General features: G+C 41.0%; 1 protein-coding gene across 2 annotated transcripts; it reads right to left on the bottom strand.

Annotated features, from left to right (window-relative positions):
- Window positions 1–1,061: 1,061 nt before the first annotated feature.
- Window positions 1,062–21,022, bottom strand: RASSF6 (Ras association domain family member 6). 2 transcript variants are annotated; one of them, XM_074823359.1, is made up of 11 exons: window positions 20,886–21,022; window positions 16,230–16,319; window positions 9,995–10,073; window positions 8,641–8,792; window positions 6,571–6,662; window positions 5,916–6,100; window positions 5,456–5,557; window positions 4,149–4,200; window positions 3,140–3,258; window positions 2,954–3,051; window positions 1,062–2,192 (listed from the first exon to the last, which is right to left on the bottom strand). In XM_074823359.1, the coding sequence occupies exons 2-11, from the start codon at window positions 16,298–16,300 to the stop codon at window positions 2,117–2,119; spliced, it is 1,026 nt and encodes a 341-aa protein (XP_074679460.1). In that variant the 5' UTR covers window positions 16,301–16,319; window positions 20,886–21,022; the 3' UTR covers window positions 1,062–2,116. The 2 variants fall into 2 exon arrangements, with proteins under 2 accessions (XP_074679460.1, XP_074679459.1); XM_074823358.1 differs by having other exon boundaries at window positions 20,838–20,989.
- Window positions 21,023–21,336: the final 314 nt, after the last annotated feature.

The following is a 21,336-nucleotide window of genomic DNA, read 5'->3' as shown; positions in this document are numbered from 1 at the left end:
TGCATTGATTTCTTTTAATCTCAGACCAAGGAATTACAACTATTCCATATTCCATGGTTTTCATACTGTATCTTCATACAACTCCTCAAGCATTTACAAAATGGAACATGTAATAGAAATAGCCTAATCTGCATAAAAATACTTAAATACTTTTTCCTGGTTCAAATGAGGAACAGGTGCCACAGCACAGGCAGAGATCCCTGTGACACTTGTCCTTTTCTAAGGAGTGCAGACTAGCTTATCTCCCTGCTCATGAATTTGAGCTACCTGAACATTGCTTTGCCAATGGGTTGCGATTTGTTCCTGAGAGCAATTTCAACAGAACAAAGCCAAGAATCCAGACCAATAGGTCTGTTCCTATTCTAACTCAAGCATCAGATCCATTGTGCTCCGATAGAGGCAGCTGGTGCTTGAGACACATCTGGCTTCAGAGGAACTGAATGCTCCATCCATAAGATGGCTCAAACTGCCAAATTCTGCTTGAGTTTGGCCAAGAACTTGACCATGGTCTGCTTCAGACCTCACTGAAATTTGACCTTACCCTGCAAGTCTAACCAGTGATGTTTTAGGGTGAGTTTCATACCTCCTAAAACTTGGCTAACACATATATGAATGGGTCCCTGGGGAAATTCCAGTAACACTTGTGTGCACTGTTGCTTCCTGGAACTTATATTTGCACCTCTAAGGCAACTGGTCCTTACTACCATGCATCTTAACTGCTGAATTATTTTTACTTCTCCCCTCTGTGTTCCCTTGCCCATAATTATTTTCCTGGGCAGGATTATATTAGACTGTACATTAAAATAAACCCCTTGCCCCAACCACAATAGCTTTAATTAGCACACTAACTTTTCATTTTTAAGTTATCATCCAAGTAACATCATCTCAGGCAGTGTAAAGTTTTTCATGTTTGATTTATTCCACATGATTTCTAGGTAACATTTACTGCACACTGATTTCCTCCTTGTCATAGTGTTTATCTTGTTAACTGTGTAAATCAAAGGTCACTGAGGCAAAACACAGATACCATGTAAAAAAGACAAATTAGTACAGGAGGGCAATTAATTGTGCACCAATTGGATTTTATTTAAATCTCTACAAATTGAGCTTTAACATTCAGCACTACTCAGCCAGACAGGACCTGACAGCTGGCTGCTACACTCTGTGCTGGTGCCAGGCTACACCCAAGCTGCGTCCAGGGAAGGCTGCCGACACAGCCCCATCATGGCTGTGATATTCAGCCTCTTGCACCCAACACTTCTTTTTCACCTTTAAATACAAACCACAGGAAGTTACCAGGAATCATTTGTTTCAGCAACAACAAATGCTGAGGTGCCTTCAGGACCCAGTCAAGCAGATATAACAGTATTTAGTGAGAGTTCTTACTTTGTAGTTCAAGAGATATTTCAGAGATAAATTCCCTCTTATGTTTAAGAGCTGAGTAGCTATTAAGTGGGAGGGTTTCCATTTATATTTTCCTAACTGTAGCTCAAAGCTTAAGCAAGTCAGGCATCTACCAATCTGAAGCCAGTGGGATTTCAGGTCTATCTTGTGCAGGCTTTTGTTTGGGGTAGTTTTTTGGTTTGGTGGGTTTTTTTTTTTTTTAAAAGATAAGTAACTGCAATCTTAAGATTCATAAGTACCTTTTGCAACTTATCTCTACTGAAGAGCTTCCTCCTAACATAATTCAACATTCCTCTAACAGAAGGAAAACCATATACTTATTTTTCATATTGTCTGTACAATTTACACATTGGTTATTGCAATATTTTTCTTATATGCTAGACTTTTGGTAATGGTTTGTAAATGAGCAGGTTTTTAAGCCTTATGCTTTTCACAGGATTTTTTCCCTATCTTATCAAACTAGATTCAGCATCAGTCTTCCAGGGGATCTAGTACATCTTCTTAGGTGGTTCCCAACCTGTATTTTCTTCAGTGGTTCCCAACCTGTATTCCAAAGCTGTAGAGGAGCGGGTTCAGTTTCGGTTGCATAATTAACCAGGATAAACTCCAGCATTTTGAACACCCCTGTGCTTTAAGTGCTCTTCAGTCACGGCACATTCAAGCAAACCTACTGGCTTCCCTTTGGCGAAGGCAGCGCGTGGGGCCATTCACATCAAACAGTAGTCTCTGTTTTTTTAACAGTTCGACTGTGAAGGTGCTGGCATATCATGCTCCTCTCTTTCACATACCTGAGATGAAAAGAGAGAGAATGCATTTAAATAGCACAGAACTCTGCAAAAATTCAACCCAAATTCTAACATGTTAGTTGAATGGCTGAAAAATGTTGTAATGAAAGCTCCTCTGATAGAAAGTGACAATTGCTATTCATTTTTTTCTTTACATTTCTTGGCCACTTATTCAAAGTGATTATCAGACAGTCATTTGATAACAGATCCACAGCTGGTACAGACTCACATTGCTTTTGACCTCAGGACTCATTTTCAGAAATACCACTGTGTTGCTAATTTGTACCTGTTGTGCATTTTGAGCTACCATTGGAAGAACTCATGTTATCAATCAGAAGTGAAGTTTTAATGGAACATCAAGAATTTGGCACTAATCTAGCTTAAAAACTACGCTACCTAAAGAGTACCCCAGTATGTGTCCAGAGAAACACACAGCCGCAAGTAGGAACTGAGGAACTGGTCTAACACTCAGAAAACAAATGAAGTAAACAGGAGTAACCCTGAGTGTTCAAATTTTCTGAAAAGACCCCCCCCGCCATGTGCATGTAGTCAGTATTTATTCTGGAATCTTTAACAGCAACAGCTCATCTGGGTTTACCAGATACAGAAAGCATTATAAATCCCACAAAGTTTCACTTAAGTTGTGACAGCACAGTGTTCTATCTGCACTCTGCCACACAAATGTATACACCCCTTGAGCCAACCCGTAATTGTAAACACTCTCCTGGACTCCAAGTGACCCCACTCATTTTACTTCTATTTACCTTGCAATTGTCTGTTGAATCTCCTGTTGTTCTTCTTCATTTATTCTGTGCAGAATCGATTCCAAAAAGGGAAGATGAAATTGAATATACTGAGCAACCTACCAAGAAGATGACAAGAAGTGCACCTTAGCAACTATGCTAATTGGGAAAAATACTGTGAACTATTAGAATTGAAGATATACGTACATCACTGCTAACCTCTTCCACGTCTCTGTCCATGAGAAAAAACTTGGCAATCTTCTCCGAGGGCCCCTGCAAGAGTCTGTGTAGTAAGGGAACGTCTCTACTCCTCAGCTGCTTCTTTTCTAGGATTTACAAGAAATGTTGTGATGCACAGAACATACAACAGTGCCTCTAGATACCTCATTCAATGAGTAGTCTTTTTTCTTGGCCAATATCCTGTATTTGACTGATGTGCAATTATTAGATATCTAACAAGTCTTTAACACGTGTATGCAGGAGGATGTGGCACTTGACTTATATTATGCATTTTGAAAGAAACTGGTAGATGCAACACAAAGGAGTTGCAATTTACATAGTTGAGTAAGCATTTAAGAGACTAATCCCAGGCCTAGCATTCCTAAAACAAAGTCTACTTCAAAATTTTCAAACATCCTTTCAACTTCATATTTTGACATTTAAGGTACATGCCCATCAGTTCTCTCCCATTCTTTCAGGTATTCCTTTTAATAAAGATCAAATTTCCTTTTTCCTGAAGAAATAAAATCTGTTGCACAAGTAAACGTTTTCCACTGAAAAATGAGTACTTTTAACTAGGCATCTGTGATCCAGGACTATCATCCAAAACTGTCAACTAAAATATCCCACAACACTACCAGCAGGAGCCTGGCATCCCACGGCTGCAGTGTGGCTGTGCAGAACAAAAGTTAGAGCAGAAGAGCATCTCTAACACAGCCTTTCAATAAAGGAAAAATGAAGGCCTGTTTAGCTGAACCACCCAGACCGGTAGCATAGGGAAAGCACCCAGAACACAGTTACTCAGGTTTTCATCTCCATCAAGGGACCACACATCTCTAAGGGGTCTCCAGAGAAGCCAAAACACCACGCCATGCTCACACTGACTCAACTAGGACAGATGTCCGTGACAAATCCTGTCGCTCCAAGTTAAGCAGTCCACATGCACACACAGAGGATAATTAGGGACGAAGTGGTCATGCAGCTGTGTCTGGCTTACCTCCGGACGCATGGATAATATAAAGTGCAAATTCATGTGGGCTGTTTTCTATCTGTTAAACACAAACAAAAAAAAGTATTCAGACTGACTGATGTACTTTCCTAGCATTTCACTGTCAGCAGATACTCTGTGCTTCTCAACTCAGATATTTAGTTCAAAGTCTGAGACTGGGATCCTGTCTGTGGAAAAGTTAAAAGATACGGGATTTGGATAAGGTAGAAAGCTGCGCTGCCATGTTCATGTCCTGGTACCCCGCTACCTCATGATTGCTTACATTACCATACTGCCCAAATCAGTAACATACCATCTTGGACAATACCAGATCTTTCCAGTCTTGTTTCCTTGGAGCACCCTTAACTACTTCATACAACTTTCTTTTTGGGTGACCCACAGATTTGCCAGGAGTATTACCAATAGGGTAAAACCCTGTGATCTCTTCCTATCCACTTGTCAGCACAACCACATTCAGAAAATAGCAGTCCTTTAGAACATTTATTTTTCAGCTTATTCTGTACAACTTTACAACCTGCTCTGTAATTCCATTCCTTATGTTATTATTCATAGAAGTCAACTTCTCCTTTTAGTATTACACTGCCAAGTCTTATTAACTCTATGAAGTAGTTCTGCAATAGCAAAGTCTCTAGGCAAGCTAAATGGTGAATTATCAAAAATTGTACACTAAGGAGCTACATAGAATAAAGATATTGGAGAAATACACAGCACCAATGGTAAACATATTTCTGACTAGGTATAATCATGTTAGTGGAAGATGGTACCAAGGAAAAAATAAAAGTAGTTTCAGACAGTATGGCACTGATCTTGAGCACTAGTTCTAACTGACTTTCTGGAGCTTTCCATGTGCCTGGATCTAACAGAACGCATCTCCCAGACACTTGGGCTAAAAGAGAATTCCTTATTGTTTTAAGCAAGACACGATTACTGGGTAGCGTCACTAGAGGGAAGCACGGCAGCACGCATTGAACAAACATCCTTTCTTTGGGCTAGGACACGTTGAAAGTGCAGCAGCATTTCCTCCTCCTGTGCGTAACTATATAGAGAAGCAGTTCTGTAGTTTTTCCTTCACTGCACACTATGCGCCCAGTATAACTTTTCTAGACTCAAAAATCTGTGAAACATTTGTAAAATAAACCCAACCCATTCCTTAAAAAATGGCCCGCGTGGTTTGTTGCTATGCACTATCCCCCCTCCCAGTTATTTCCTGCCTTTCACACAGCACTGGTGGGACACACTTGAGTTAACGTTTCTAAAACAAGACTGCACTTGCTTCTGCAAACACACAGAGTTACCTTAAACTTTCGAAGCAATTGTTCTATTACTTCTCTTGTTCTCATCTGACTGTTTATTCTTATTTTGGTTTCTGATCCAAAAGCTGGAGTAAAAACTGATGTCTAGGAACAAAAAGAGCAGCAGAAGGGCATGAGTATGAGCACTCAATAGAATACAAACCAGCAGAGCTCTGGGACAAAGCAAGCTGTCAGGTGTGCTGCCACTGCTGCCATTCAGCAAAGGGCAGGCGATATCCTCAGGAGAGCACCCCAGGTACGCAGGACCGCTGTGGACCCCACTGCACGGTGGCCAGGCACACTTGAAACCAGACACAGCGGCACTGGCCTGGCCCTGTTGTGGGGCCAGTGAGGACTGAGCCTTGGCTAAGGGGGTGCAGGAAAGTCCAGAAGCTTGCTGGACATTTTTACCTGTCCCAGGACTCAACCTCATGTGATGAAAGACAAGCACAAACTTTCATACCTCGTAGTTGTAGAAGTGGCCATTAATTGAAAACCTGTGAGTTTCTACTTCTGTCCTCGCTACCATGGGGAACTTGGTCCTCTTCCGCACAGCTGCAGCATTGCTGACAGCCCTGGGCAGGGTAGCACAGTCATGTTCCTGCTCGCTCACGGACTTCAGAGTGCGGCTTTCGTAACATGAATAACCTGGACAAAATGAAACCGCATCAGCATGTTGCACAGTTGCTCTACCCTCCTTGCCAGCACCCCCACAGGAAGGAAGCTCTCAGTGGAGGGATTTTTTTCGTTTTTTTTTTATTTTTTTAATTATTGGGGGGGGGAGGAGGGGCTGAACGGGAGAGGAGCAAGGCATAGACATACGGTGAAGAGCAATAGGCTGTCTGCAGCGGTTACAGTCTCCTATTTTGTTCACTTCTTGGGAATGATTTCTTTGGTGAAAGCGCAGCCCACTAGCACTGGCCATTTGGAAAGTTACCTGCACAGCAATGCTTTCACTAACCAGTCAAAAGTCAATGTTTCACTAGGGTTTAATAGATGTTAAACAGAGACAGAAGAATATTTCCCTTTACTGGTATGGGAGGTCTAATGTGTCAAATTATTTTTGCACAGTCACAGAACAAGGAATTTTTAATGAACGTAAGAGTGCCAACACTAACTTTTCTCAAGGTTTGGCTTTTCTTCAGTAGATTTCAATGTCTCCCCGCTAATATGATGTAGGTCATCAAACTCTCCCCAGCGTGTCATTCCCCTGAAATACCAAACATATATTTATAGGTGATTACTCTTCATTAACTCAGTGATTTCAATTTATCCTGTAGCCAGGCTTCATGTAACACATTCCTATCCCTGTTCAAAACTCTATAGAACACAACTACAGACTTCAACATGGTAAATGAAGCCAGTAATTTTAGTTTATGTCATAATAAAATTGGTTAGTAAAATGTGGTATGACTACGGAACCCAGATGTAACACAATCCTATTTAGAGTTTGTTGAACATCAACCATGATGTCCCTTAAATAATTTGCAGTAATTCTTTATTTATTTTATGGCAATGCCATGGATTACTCACACGTAGGATATCAGGCAGGCATACAGAAAACACACACATATCGAGGTTTAAATAGTTCCAGGATGCATCAAGTCTGTTACACAGATGGGGACATGAAAGTTTAAAATTACCATACTAGCCCCTCATGCTATCCAAACCAGTTCTGTATGAGAACAGGGAATTCAATCCATTCTGTTTTAAAACTCAACTTTATGACAGTATTTACATAATTCATTGCATAAACTCTCTAGCAGAAAGTCTTTGGCCAGTTACTGCTCTGACTGAGAATAAACCAATTTGTAAGAAAATATTAAAAATTCATTTCCTATATATATTGAAAGCAATATTCAACTAACTCCAACAAACATGTCAAATGATGATCTCAGTTGTGTTCCATGCATTTAAAAAGTTCATTTAAGATCAAATAGTCAAGCTGCTCTACATACCTTAAAGCATGTCAGGGCAACTTCACATTTCTGTGATCATGAATTATTTACTTTAAGATTCAGATCTCCACCAGTCATAAGTTTTTTTAAGAAATAAAAGGCAAAGCAGAACTTTAACTTCCAGACTGGAACCTATCCTACAGGCCACACGCAGCCCATATCAGCAGACCTGGTCAAGGTGAACAAAGAGAACCAGATTTGCCTCAAACTTGAGTTCATTGCTGGTTACTCCTGTCAGGTCACATCCCTTAATTTCAACAGCAAGAAATAGGGAGGAAGACTGTCCCTGACTTTACTAGAGCTCCACAGCTGCAATGATGGTAGAATTAATTCCACAATCCAAACACGCACCACATGCCATCTTAGACAATGGATAATTAAGAAAACAAGCTCTGACTCCCTGATAAATTCCATATTTCATTCAGGGTAAACATTGGCTGAGCCTCCATATTACACATTACTTTGCTTCAGCTCATCAGACACAATTCAAGAGTCATCAACCAAGGCTTGGGAAATAGCATTCAAAACAGGAAGAAGAAATACTCTGAGAACCTACATCAGTTTTTAAAGATATGGCAAACCTAGCAGGAGTCAGAACAGCACAATGCGCTCAGATATGAAACATCACAGGCGGCAGCTGGAATGAGCAGCTGATCTGTGCGTATTTCTAAGGGGCTTTAACATTAGATTTTGCACAGACAAAGCCAGTATTTGTTCCCTGGCTTGAACTTTGCCCTGAGAAACAATGGTTTCACACCTGAAGTACTCGGGAAGGTAATCTGCAATAGACAATCACTTAGCACTAACCTACCAGCTTTATGCTTGGTGCTGTAAAATGTGCACCGACATGAGGTCTTCCAGGGGCTACCGACGTTTTGGGGAGTACATATATACATGTGGGTTGGGGTTTTTTTTGTCAATTTTTATGTGTATAAATTTGCCAGTACTTTCATGGGAATAGTCAGTATAGACAAGAGCAGCCCTCTCCACCTTCTCAGCTGTTCTTAAGTCGAAAGCCAAAGATGTAACAAATATGCTACAAAGATGCATCTTCATGCCCAGAAGAAGCTGTCAAAAGGCCACACCAGTTACACCGGGCACAGAGTACTGCTGGGCAAGGGACCACCACAGCCTTCTGGGATATACAACCAGCTATATCCATTGAAGCCACCTACATCAGCTGTCTTGAAATACTAGCCTGCCTCCTCCTCTTGGAAGTTAATCCATTACCTTTTACTAGGGAACAAACCCACGTTCTCTGTTGTCTTCAGGGTGACAAAAGAGGGTATCTGCTTCTCATCCTGAATTTTTAATCGGATAGGATGTCGGACTCCCCAGAATATTGACAAGATTCCTTCAATAAATATTCTGCTTCCTTCTTGCTAGAAAAAAAAAGAAATACAGTGTTGCTTAATAATTGAGCAATAATAAGTAATAATAACTGATTTCCCCTCAAAGTAATAGGAATACAATGAAATCTCTGAGGCAGACACAGCCCTGGAACAGGTCACCTAGAGAGGCTGTGTGACCTCCATACTTAACCTATTTTCAGACCAGCTAGCTACAGCCACAGCTGACCTGACCTCATGTCAGCATTCGTCTGACTTTGACCAGGAGATTTTCCAACCAACATGTCTGTAATTCCATACAATTACGAGTCCAATCCTATTTATTTTACTTGGACGACTAGCTCTTCTGAAACCAGGGTGCTATGAAGGTGGTAAAGGGGAAGAATAACTGCTGGTAGAGGAAGAAGCAGTTAATTAAATCATCCTTGACGCAAAGCACAGCATCAATCCAAAACCTGTTATCAGTCCCCATTCTCGCTGACATAGAACTCTGTCACTGCAGGAAGAGCTGGGAGAGAGAAGTAAGGACTGCCTGTTTTCAGACCATTTTTGCCCAGAATTGCTCTAATATCCTTTTGGGTCTTGATATCAGCAAAACAATAGAAATGCAGCTTGTAAAGGAGAAGGAAGTTCAGACCTCTGAACCAGGGACTCAGGTATGAGAGTCACGATTCATGCTTTTATCCATCCTTCAGCTACACAGGCCCTTCTGGTCCCCCCCAGAGGATGCACTCCCGGGGCTATGCTTATGAGCATTTTCTCTGTACTAACAGTTTACATTTGAGGACAGAGCGGCAGTCTCTCCTTGATGCGAGGGACAGCAGTCCTGCCATTACACACTGTGGGTTCAAGCAGAAGGGGTAAGGGGAACTGCATCCCACAGAAATATTTGCAGTACTATGCTCTCCCAGCTAATGATATAAGATTTGAGATGTCAAACTAAAGAATGGTTTCCTGTGATACGCTAACAAATGGGATGGAAAGAAGATCACACTGTTAAAAATCTGAAACTCCCACTAGTCTGAACATACCTATTTCTGCTCTTTTCTCCTCACAGCATTTGACTGTAGCACTTGCTGTGGCATTTGTATTACAGTGATATATTCCATCTAATATACTAACACACAACAGATATCTTACACTGTTCAGTCTAGCCATGCTAAACATCAGCACCCATTGGTGCTTTTCCTACTATTACACTGTGCTTTTTATATTATTATTACATAGATCCTTACCTGATTATGTGACAGTTGCAGGTTTTCTTGATCAGAATAGTAAGAGTTATAAGTCTTCAGAAGAGAAGTGAGCTGCTCTCTAGAATAAAAGATCCCAGTGAAAAGAAGAATAGTTTAACATCTTTGTCACTGCAAAATCCAGGTGCTAAGTGGCAGGGTAACACCCTGCATCTGTGTTACCCACTGCACCTTTGTACAGGTTTGGTAACAATCAATTTCCAAGAGTAAAATTTTGTGAGGATACTGGGTTGCTTATAAGTTGCTTCTTTAAAGACCTGATACACAGAGGAAATTAGACAGTCATGATCTGATGTGAGGTTAATTACACTGCCCCAGAATAACTTGTACTTTGAACTTCTGTTATAGTCATGAGGGGGAAGCAAACAGGAACAACATTCCCATGCACCAATGTTGCAGATTATTTTAGTTAAGTTACAATTTGTTCTCCCCACGTGATGGTTTCTATTGGGTTTTTCTATTTTTTCAGATACTCTTCTTATTTTGAAGTATCTACAGTATGCTGAGACAAAGTATTCCGTTTCCTTCTGTCTGAAGCATAACGGCTTTGCACTAACTCTTTGGTCGGAGGAGAAAGGATGGAGATGAAAAGAACCTCTGGATTATAAACTTGCCTATTATCTCAGCTTTCAAACAGAAATTCATGATGCAATTAAAAAAAGAAACATAACATTCTGCTTTGAAAACACTGCATTGAGGCAGCAAGGCAATGTGAGGCACACTGGTGCTAATGTTGTTTAAAACTTAGTAATAACAATACCTGTCTCCATCCTTGATAAACTCACAACACTGCAGAAGAGAGTTTCAGAAAATGTTTCAAGTTTGATGGGGTTTCAAAATAACCAAGTTAGAGCTAACACACATCCCAGTTTCTAGGCCGCAGCCACCTCCTTTCCCCCTGTGATAACTTTGGAAAGAAAGAACTGTAGCTACTGGATTTTAACTATGTGATTTCCAAACATCCTGGGAAGTGTCACTGGGCTACTCAACACCCTGAAACCCTGAGCAGCCTGTGGGTGCACAGATAGCACCCCAGGTAGGTTGAAGTCATAGTGCAGGGCAGCACCAGCTCTCCGCTCCCTCCTGAGCAAACAGCCCACATCACCAACGCGGCCTACACAGCCCTTGTAAATGAGTAAGAAGCAATAAATGCCATGTTGCACAAACATAGGCTGGGGGCTGATTGCTTCGGCACCGGCACTGTGGAAAAGCACCTTTCGGTTACTGCTGAGCAAGTGCTGATCCCAAGTCATCAGTGCCATGCTGTTGTATAAGAAGTAACCACCATACAAGGAGATACACACAGGAATATCTTCTTCAGAGCAAGGCTGCTTGAATTACAGCTCAAGGCCAAATCTGGTCCAAGTACTCTGCCTTCTTAGCACTACTTCTGAAGAAGGATACACACCAAGTTGACAGAGTCCAAAGAAGAGCAGGGGGAGTAATAAGGGGCATCAACCATGAAGACAAAAAGCAAGTTGCAGCTCAGGCTAAGGAGGACTGAAAAAAGGCAGAATTAAGTGGTATGTATTTCAGGACCACCAAGAATGAAATGTTCTTCCCCACACCAATTAAACAGCAAAGATTGTTTAGATTGTAATTCAATAAAGCAATTTCCACCAGCAGAGATCATTAGGCATGGGGAAACAATTGCATGGAAGCATATGAAGTCTTCCTCACAGAAAGCACCAACTAAGATGACTAACAGTCACAATGGTTTAATGTACTGTCTTGCAGTGGTAAATGAAGACACCAAGTTTTATTTCCAAATAGTGTATTGTTTCCATGGTTTTGTCTAGTATGAGACACTAGAACAGCTGAACCACAGGCAAAACAGACAGCATTTGCAAACTTCTCACAGTAAGTTCCACAGAGACCTACTGAACTCTTCCAAGATCCATGTACAATCAGAAGTACTATTAAAACTCCTAAACCAATTTTAAGTAAAAAAAAAACCACAACAAAAACAAAACCAAACAAACCATCCAACCCACCCCAAAACCAAAAATTGACTTCTAGCACTGTCACTGAAAAACAACTCACACATTGGGATGACTCTCAGTAGAACCTGCATTTTAATATTTCAACTGTCAGAGTTCACCAAGAATATCAAAGAAATAATGTTGGAGGTGCAGGAATATATGGACCAAGATTATATGCAAAGTATTACACACCACCTTCTGTGAGAGACAGATTTAGAGAAGAACTTTACAGTACAGCCTTGGGGTGTTGAAAACACTGGCATGAATAGTTTCAGTGGAATTTTTAACATTTGTTTTCCCGTAACAGTCACAACACACCCACAACCCAGAACACGAGTACATTATCAATAGTGATAGTGGCACCCTTATCAGAGATGACAAACCTAAGAGTGATCTGTCCCCTAGGAACGGGATCAGCTTGTACATCACTGCAAAGCAGTTCAGAGGGATATTTTCAGGGGTGAAATGAATATTATTTCAAAGCATCTCTCTCTGATCAGATTGTGACTCAATTTACTCAGACTGTTTAAATGGCTGCACAGTTAAATGTAAACTTAAAAAATAAAAAAAAGTCAGTGTTACTCAGGGGATCTCACCTAAAATACTAAGACACTCCAAGAAATCACTGTGAGAGAATAGGAGGAGGTTGGATTACACAAAAAAATACAAATAATTTTGGTTGGAAACTGCTATGTATGATCTTAAGTTAGACAACAGAAGTATCTTCTCCTGGGACTATCACAGTCTCACTCCAGCAGCATACACCCTCTTCTATGGCTTATGACAAGGGCACTCTTCTTCCACCTCCAGCCTCCCCTATCTACAGTCTCGGAATGCCCAAGGCAGGTGCATTACACAGGGTTGTGTTTCCCAGTCACCTCATCATTTTTACATACACAAAGCGTCTGGACAACACAGTGTCTTTCAATAACACTAAGCAAAGCTATGCCATGATGTGAGTCTCTACATGGGATGCAGACCTGTAGCACCTGCTTCATCCTTCAGGGTGAGGCACACACACATCTGACACTGCGTTGAAGCAGAGTGGGACTAATGGACACTGCTGCCTGAGAACCCAACACGGAGACCAGTCAGTGGGAACACAGCCTTCCCCTGGGCTTGGCTGCTGACACACTGGAGAGGGAAGTGGGGGGAGCAGGGAGGCCAGTTAATGTGTCTGCTGTACTTAGGGCTGAGGGGCACGCACAGTGTGCTAGTGAAAAGCTTACCCTGGCATACCCTATCCCTCCCTTGCTCCACTTAATGAGCTGAACTTGGCAGTGTCCTGTTACTTGGTGAACCTCTTCCTGTGGTGAGAAGGGAAGAGATAACAGGGCTTTTACTCAGCAGGTATCATTAGGACAAGGGCTGAACCACTAAACTCAAGAAGGTTAACTGCATTCCCTTCTAACACTCTGGATGTATATTATTTACTTTGTTACCCTACTGCAACTCCCCCAAAAAAATTTTTAAGTGGCTTTATTGACAGAGTGCTAGGTTCCAAAACAGCATTTTCAACATTTCCTTCAAGTCACTTTGCTCTTAAATCCTAGAAATACAGGTGGTGAAAGCCTTTCTCTCCACTGTGTTGGAATAGCTCATTAGAGGTTCTTTGTGTCCCATGAGCTATGAGGGTTTGTAGTCAGGTCATACCACTGAAAGGGAAAGTTTTAATAAACTTCAATATGAATCAGATACAACTGAAGTTTTGATGATGCTGGCTAAAGGTAAGCAAGATTAAGCATGTCTTTGCCTCATACATGGGCAAAATCCAGATGCTATGTAAGATTAACATGCAAGTAGGAGAGAAGTAGTTTTGTTTGACAGATGTTGTGATAGACCTGCTGATCCTGCTTGTGAGGTGCTTAAAACATGAGTCTTTTTATACTTTGCAGCCTAATACATTGGCAATCTTTTTATTGTCAGCTGTTATTTTGCAAGCTTTTTTCCAGGTAGACAGCTGGGGAGATCAGTTCCCTGAAGACAGATTAGGAATAAATAAGGACTTGGATCACACTGAGGCCCATCTATTACTCTTAGTCCATGTTGGCTGCAAAGGCAAATAAGATCATAGGCTAAAAGCACCGAGTGATGTAGTAAGGGTTATCTCCAAGGTAGATTCTGTTTCTCAGAACAAGTTCTGAAGATTTTTACTTGGTTTCTTGCCTTCTCTAGAAGAATGCCCCATTAACTTCCACAGAAGTTTGTACAAATAAATCTTTCAGGTTTCAGTCTTGCATTAGTGCAACCAACAGTGACGAACCACACAAGTGATTAGAAAAGCCCTGAGGGAGAGATTTAACAGCAGCTCACACTGACTTGTTTGTCCTTGTGTAGTGGAGACATTAGAAAAGAAAATCTTTCATTACTTCTTTCAGTCCCAGAAAGGAATAACACATGCACCAGCGTACTACTTCCAGAATGATTCTTACTGTAACACATCCTCACCACAAAGGCCCAAAGACTGCCCTAACCAAGAGGTACATGGTCATCTCTTTAGAGTTACACTGCCAGAAAATCAGCAGCTCTGCTATGTTGCAAAACTGTTCCTTATAGCACAGCTTTGTGACAACAGCCAAATGCAGCCGTTAATGAAAGCCAAAGCTAAGTAACTGGTAGAACGACTTAGAGACAAACCCCAAAAAAAGGTAACAAATACTGCAGATTCACCACTTTCTTCAGTAACAAGGGCAGGACATAAGGGAGCTGTAAGGTCAAGTGCCCTGGTGGTAAACCACAACAGAGCCCAGACTGTGTTTACTTGAAACGCTAACCCAGGAAAATTCACCTGTGTCCTCTTCTCCTCCAAGCCCTACGCATTTGCCCATGGATATTTATGGCAGTTGTGCTTCAAGACACAATAGTTCAGTCAGCCAAATAATCCCACATGCTTTGGTCAGCTTTTTGATCCAGCTATTGTGCAATTCCCAAACAGCAGGCTTGCCACATCAGCAAGATTTGCATGATACAACTGGAAGAGGAGTAATGTAACAGCAGATTCAAGGTATATATGAGGAACTATGGTCTAGAAATTGCATTGGAAACAAGTTTGAGTGCATATGGAATATGCTATTGATTCTTGAAACACTTATTTGTTTTTTCACAAGGCAAAGAAACTTGAAGAGCACTTTAAACCATGACTGTAAAAGCAGGATTGACCAGGATCCACATTTCACCTCTTGAACAGGCAAATACATAAGGGACTAAAAACTCAGAGACATTGGTTTATCTGGTACATTTCCAAACACTTTTGTATGCCAAGTATATGAAAGTTCACACAGATTAATTACCTCTGACACAAAAGCACTATGTCCCAAATTAGTAACAGTATAAAAGGAACAACTCTTTAGGAGAGGGGGAGGAATGCATTCATTGACTCTGTGCTTTGGGCAAAGCTCTGACACCCTTCCTTAAAAAGGGAGAAATCAACAGCACTACTCGTGTCACATATCTAACCATCAGGACTCAGATGCAAATACCTATTAGTGCATGAGAAATTCTATGACAGGCCCCATCCTTGGGCGTGTTTACAGTTAGCTTCTTCCCACAGGAAGATCTAGAGGGGTGAAAATGAAGCAAGAAAGGAACTCCCTCTTCCAGCTCCTGTGCTCTGGTCAACAAGGGAAAAATTAATCCCCTAAAAAGGGGATGGAACTTTACATTGGCAGCTCAGGCTTTATGGCAGCATCAGGTAAAATTCCTACCAGCCAGATTTAACTGTGAAAAAGCATCGTACGAAATACAGTTTGAGTGCAATTCCAGGCTTTTACAAATAGGTTAAAGAACCACTTTCACTCGCCACAGAATAGAGCTGGCAGCCCAACAGGTCTTTCTGCAAAGAAACCCCGACATCTGGGGCTACAGACCAAACCCCATGTCTCAAACAAGTAGAGCTCAAGTTAAACACTGGAATTCCTGTTCAATTCCAAAATATTTCAAAGATAGGCAAGCCTCCTTCCCTTATTCGGAATTTTATTTCAGTATCCTCTAAAAGTGCTGTTCTACCTAACAAACAAAATCCACAGACCAAAAGGTTTAATGCTCTGTTCTCTGAAATCCACATAAAGAGCAACTTTGTTCTGTAGACACTTCACAGCAAGCAAGTTGTAGAAATTGCTGCTGCTACAGATTCATTCTCTACAGCATCCCCTGATAATGAATAAATACAGCGTAACTTGGAAGAAAGCAACAAAGTCATTAAATGTTTGGGTTTGGGCTTTTAAAAAATAATTTACCTGGTTATGAACTTCTCCTCATTGATGGAAACAGAAGGTAGATGCTGTGCTTTCATAGTCACTTTCTTCATTTATTCAGAAGAGATGAATCTAAACAAAAGGTTAAAAACTGATTATATGCACTAATGCCACTAAGAAAGACTAAGTGGTAAGCACAACAACAAAGCCCTAGTTTGCCAAGTGAAACAGGCTTGGTGACTCAAACTAAGAGCTAACTATACTATATTTTGACTACTTTGTACTTAGCCTTAATACCAAAATATTTCCCACTTCTACTAAAAAAGTCATAAACCATTCCCACCAAGTATACCATGGTGCCTTAAATCTCAAGTACCACATATACCAGGACTTTCTCAAGAAGTTTTAAGACTACTCTACAACTCCCTGATTATGCTTCACTTGTTAGTAGACTGAGACTGCAACACATTTACTGGTTAGGATTCATTTGTTAATTATGGATAGAGCATTGCCCAGGGTCACCAAAAAAAAAAAAGTGACTCAGCAAACCACCCTTAATCAGGTTTGTAAAACAAGACAAGTGGAAGTGTTGATCACTGGCAGTGTCCCACAGCACACAAAGAAAGCAGCTGAGATATTAAAGAGAGAAGAAGGCTATAATTAAAGTGATGTAGCAATATAGTTTACAGATCTCTTGAGTAGTGATTCCAGCACATTGTGTAGGCAACAAGCCAGATCCATGAGACTCCAACAATGCATTGTTCAACAAGCTTAATTACAGAGTCGTGGCTGCTTTCATTCCCCCTCAGGTACTAGAAGAAGAGGCAGAATGAGGAAAGTAACTGCAGAAACTCAGAGATTCAAGATTGACAACTGACACTGCACTGGAAAAAAAATTAGTCTCAGCCCAAGAAGTGGCACCACACAAATGGGGCAAAAAAATTAATCCCACTGAAAGCAATAAAATCTCCAAAGACTATATTGGAAGTTGATCATTCCACTTTTATTTCTCTCTTATTTGGGCATGATGACAGAGGAATTTGCTTAACAGCACTTGATGTTATGCTGGGAGATTGACTCGAGTCTAATATCAGATTGTATGGGACAGAGCCTGGACAAAGACATCTGAAAAGTCATTTATTGTCTACAATAGTAATGACAAGTAGCCTTTAGAAAATCAATTCAGAAAAGAAATTCAAGCTTGGAAGGATCATGGCTAGCTAGAGAGTCAGTGCCTAGCTTCTGCACAAATGATCCTACACTACACCAAAGCTTCTTTTTTAGAAGAAGTTACATAAAGTTTCCATATCATAGATGAATGACTTCTAAAAAAATATATGTGGCAAAACGAGAAGCTATGCATAAAAATACATTATCTTCACCCTACAAAACACATAGGAAGTTATTTCATAGCCTCTAAAACCAGAGTGCACTACCAAAATGAGCTTTACACAAGCAGCTGGGGTTTCTACCAGCACTTGATCAGAAGCTCACTGAAAAGAGCAGGAAGGATCTCCCATACCCATTGTCCTTTGGGTGACATCCATCAAGGCAAAAACATACCTGAAAGCCAAATAAGCCCAGGGATGTCTGTACAGACATGAGTTTGTATATAAGAAAGAGATTGCTGTATGCCAGTATAATAGTGTTGTTTCTTTGCCTCTGAAGTGAGTTCAGTAACCATTGGCCGCACCTTGAAATCTCATTTTATGTGATTTACTAATACCTCTAACTGAATCAACTGCCTATGCCAGTGTAATTTCAAAACGATTTTAAAAGATGCAGAGGAGTTTATGTACACTGGCACTTGAACAACTGGATATACACTTAAGCTTCCTCCCATCTGTCAGGAAACAACATGTTAAGAAGAGTGGATAGCCAAGTCACCACTATTAAACCTAGAGCAATAACTCTAGCAAGCTCTAGCACCGCTTCATTGCTCATGGTTGCATTCTTTTCCATAGAATTTGTTCTTAAAATGAATCACATGAAAGAAAAAGCTGATCTCTACAGATTGAGAGAAGTGATCTTTACACAATAAAAAGATTATCACTGAACTACCTGTTCTGTTACACAGAGAATGGTTCTTAGTAAATTATTTGCCTTAAAAGCCTTGAGCATACCTTAAATCAGCTAGATGCCATTAAAATGCTTACAATTAAACAAACTGGAAGTGTAGTTGTCAATGGAAACAATTTGTCACCAGTGCCTCCCCATTTTCTCTCCCTTGCTGCCTGATTAGCTTGGACAAAGACTGGACTTTTCACCTATAGCTGGCTGGTGCAGAAGCACAGAAAATGCTCATTACGTTTTCCTCAGTTATGTGATCGGTATGGCTTATCAGGCTTGTACAAAACATTTCCACACCTCCAGTTCACCCTAGAACTAGAACACTTCTCCATGTACCCTTCTCATAGGCACGTTTTGGCTACATGCATCGTGCGGCCTTTATTTTTAGTTCACCCCGAAATCTGAAGGTTGAGAACACACAGTGACTTCCCTAGCACAATTACTTGACACCATAAATGACAGTATATTTACACTGGCACTCCACAAAGCTGCCACATTTTTTATCACCTCCTGGTATTTTATTATGTTCCATGTAATTTCCCTGTAGTTCTTTTGAGGAAGCAAAGAGAAGTGAAATGTGTTTTTTCCATTGTTCCCTTTGATTTGAACTAACAAGGACGTGCTAATTTTCTAGCTCTTCCAACAATATATGGTTGTGGCCATGTATTCAAAGCTGTCTCCTGACTTGCTTGCTGTCAGACAGGCATCTCCATCATGACATTAAACTGGACTAGAACCTAACAACTCCCTCAGATAGGTAAGACCTTGAAAGTAGGACCTTGCCTGGACTAACCTCCTGGCCTGAAACTTAACTAAGAAGAAACTTACTGCTCAAAGGAAGACTGACTGAAGCCTAAAATACTCTTGGAAGGAAAGAAAAGAAACAGAAGAGAAAAGAGTAAATGAGAAACGCAGCAGATGCAAAATGAGCACCTCTAGAGGGAGACTGCAACTATTGGAGAAGTCTGGGAAAAGGAAAGGTAAAGAAGACCACTGCACAATCCCAAAGCTGCGAAATCCCAAAACATTTTTTTTCCAAGAAAGTCAAAGTGTTAGTGGAGAGGCAGATGAGAGGACTTGGTTAATTTTATTAAGTACAGTGATCTTTACGTTATTTGCTTAAGGGGACAGCACAGGAAGAAGACAGTAGAAGAATGACAAAGCAAAGGTAAGAGCAAACAGCCACACCGAATTTTACACAAGGATAAAAGGAGGCAGCTGCAGAGGAGGGCTGGAAGGAGAGGGACACCCGGCATCCAGAGTTGAGCCAATCAGGAACAGCAAAGCAGCATTTTAATTTCTGCGTTAACAGCCTGAGTGTGCTTTTTGGTGCACCCTTATATTAAGATGGGGACTGCAGAGCAAGCAATGTGCTACACTGAGCTCCTACCAGTGTTATGAAAAACTAAAAACCCAAAATTCCTCAAAGATTACCAGGTATTTTGACCCAGTGCTTCCCAAAGCTCTTCCAAAACCAGAGGAAGTCCGGATGGGGTGAACTTTCTCAGTTTCTTCTTTAGGAACCACAAGGCTCAGCTGTCCATTAACTTAGCTATCAACAACATATACATCCAATATTTTGTACAGCACAAAGAGCTATGCACTGTAGGCACAACAGCACATATACCCAAGTCATTTTTTAAACTCAGAAACGTCTGGTATTTAGCAAAATTTTGGACCATTATCTGTTTCTATAAAAATCAGTTTAGGATTTATTCACATACATGAGAAATTCAGTATCAGCTGAATAATTTTACTAGTCTTTACCTAGTCACATGCTCTAGTTACATGAACCTTCATGTTGGTTTTATTTGGTTTTATTTTTTTTTAAGTTAGATGTCCTCATCACCAAAGCAAAAGTCTAATCAAAAGAAAGTACTTACTCCAAACATTTGCCTTTTCCCTGCTGAAAACAAGAGGTTTTTTATCTTGCAGGCTTCTTTACACTTTATTTTAAATATTCACTGCTACAGCAGGGAGCAGTAACAGCACTACTTGAATACAAAACACAGTGTAACCCTCTGCTCTGGCAGGTTCAGAATGGGCTTCAATTACTGAAACCAAAAGTTGGTATTTATCTGTGAATAGAGCCCCTTAACTTTGAATCACGAAGAGATACACAAGCTCCCTCCTTTCAGGCAGCCATGGCTTGCACCACATCTATTTCAAACACTAAGTAATCCATTATAATGAAGAGAAGTTACTTTCTATTTCAGGTTGCTTAGGAAAGATAGCTTTTACCCGCCAAAAAGAACAGACAAGGTCACTGACGTAACCTTTTAAATCACACCACTGATTGAGTGAAGGGCAGCGAAGGCTTATGCCCATGTACACACCGAGCAGCAGCACTACCTATTTTCTGACCATTTTAATCACAACTCTGACTCACGCAAGACACCTTGAGATTTAGGAACTTCTTTGACGAGAATTTCTGACCCAACATCTCTCCTTCCCTCCGGCACCCTAATTACCCGAAAGGAATCCGACTTGAGCTCTGGGTGACTGCAAAGGACCTTGTTTCCCACTGACACTGCAGGTTACACAGCAAGCAGAACAGCTCCAGCTTTACATTTCACTTACCTGTGCATACGATCAGAGAAGGAGAAGCAGAGGAGGAGTTTCACATACCTTTCACTGAGCCCTGGGAGAGGCATGACAGCATTGCACTGGCTGACAGCTACCTCTGCTACTTCATGGAACCCACAGAGCTGTTAATTACTGTTTTGCTTAGCAAACTGGGAGTGCTGGAAAGCCAGGACACTCCCCGCACCTCGGTGCATGTCGGGAATATTTACCTACCCACTTTCCTTCCTCTTAACGGCTGACAGAAGTGCTCCCTTAGTCATGGTTACACCTACGGGAAGGCTCCAGTTAACGCTTTAATCACTAACTTTATAATGAGAGGCAACCTGCTGACTTAGTAATCATTTGCTGACAGGGCACACCCTGCAACATCCCGAACTGGAAGCACTGTTACACTTTTAACCTCTTGTCTTGTCTGGTTTCTAATTCATAGGATGAAGTCATTTTTCCTCCTCCACAGATACGCCAGTCTTTAGTGTTTGGTAGAATAATCAAT

This window comes from Strix aluco, chromosome 4 (assembly GCF_031877795.1).
Source record: "Strix aluco isolate bStrAlu1 chromosome 4, bStrAlu1.hap1, whole genome shotgun sequence".
Lineage (NCBI taxonomy): Eukaryota > Metazoa > Chordata > Aves > Strigiformes > Strigidae > Strix > Strix aluco.
This window is presented reverse-complemented; position numbering and strand designations above follow the sequence as displayed.

Excerpts from the sequence above, each read along its gene's own strand:
- RASSF6 (XM_074823359.1), bottom strand. The coding sequence starts at position 16,300 with ATGAAGAAAGTGACTATGAAAGCACAGCATCTACCTTCTGTTTCCATC. Across the intron at positions 5,558-5,915 it reads GCCACTTCTACAACTACGAG|ACATCAGTTTTTACTCCAGC; the intron begins GTATGAAAGTTT and ends TTTTGTTCCTAG. Across the intron at positions 4,201-5,455 it reads AATTGCTTCGAAAGTTTAAG|ATAGAAAACAGCCCACATGA; the intron begins GTAACTCTGTGT and ends TGTGTTTAACAG.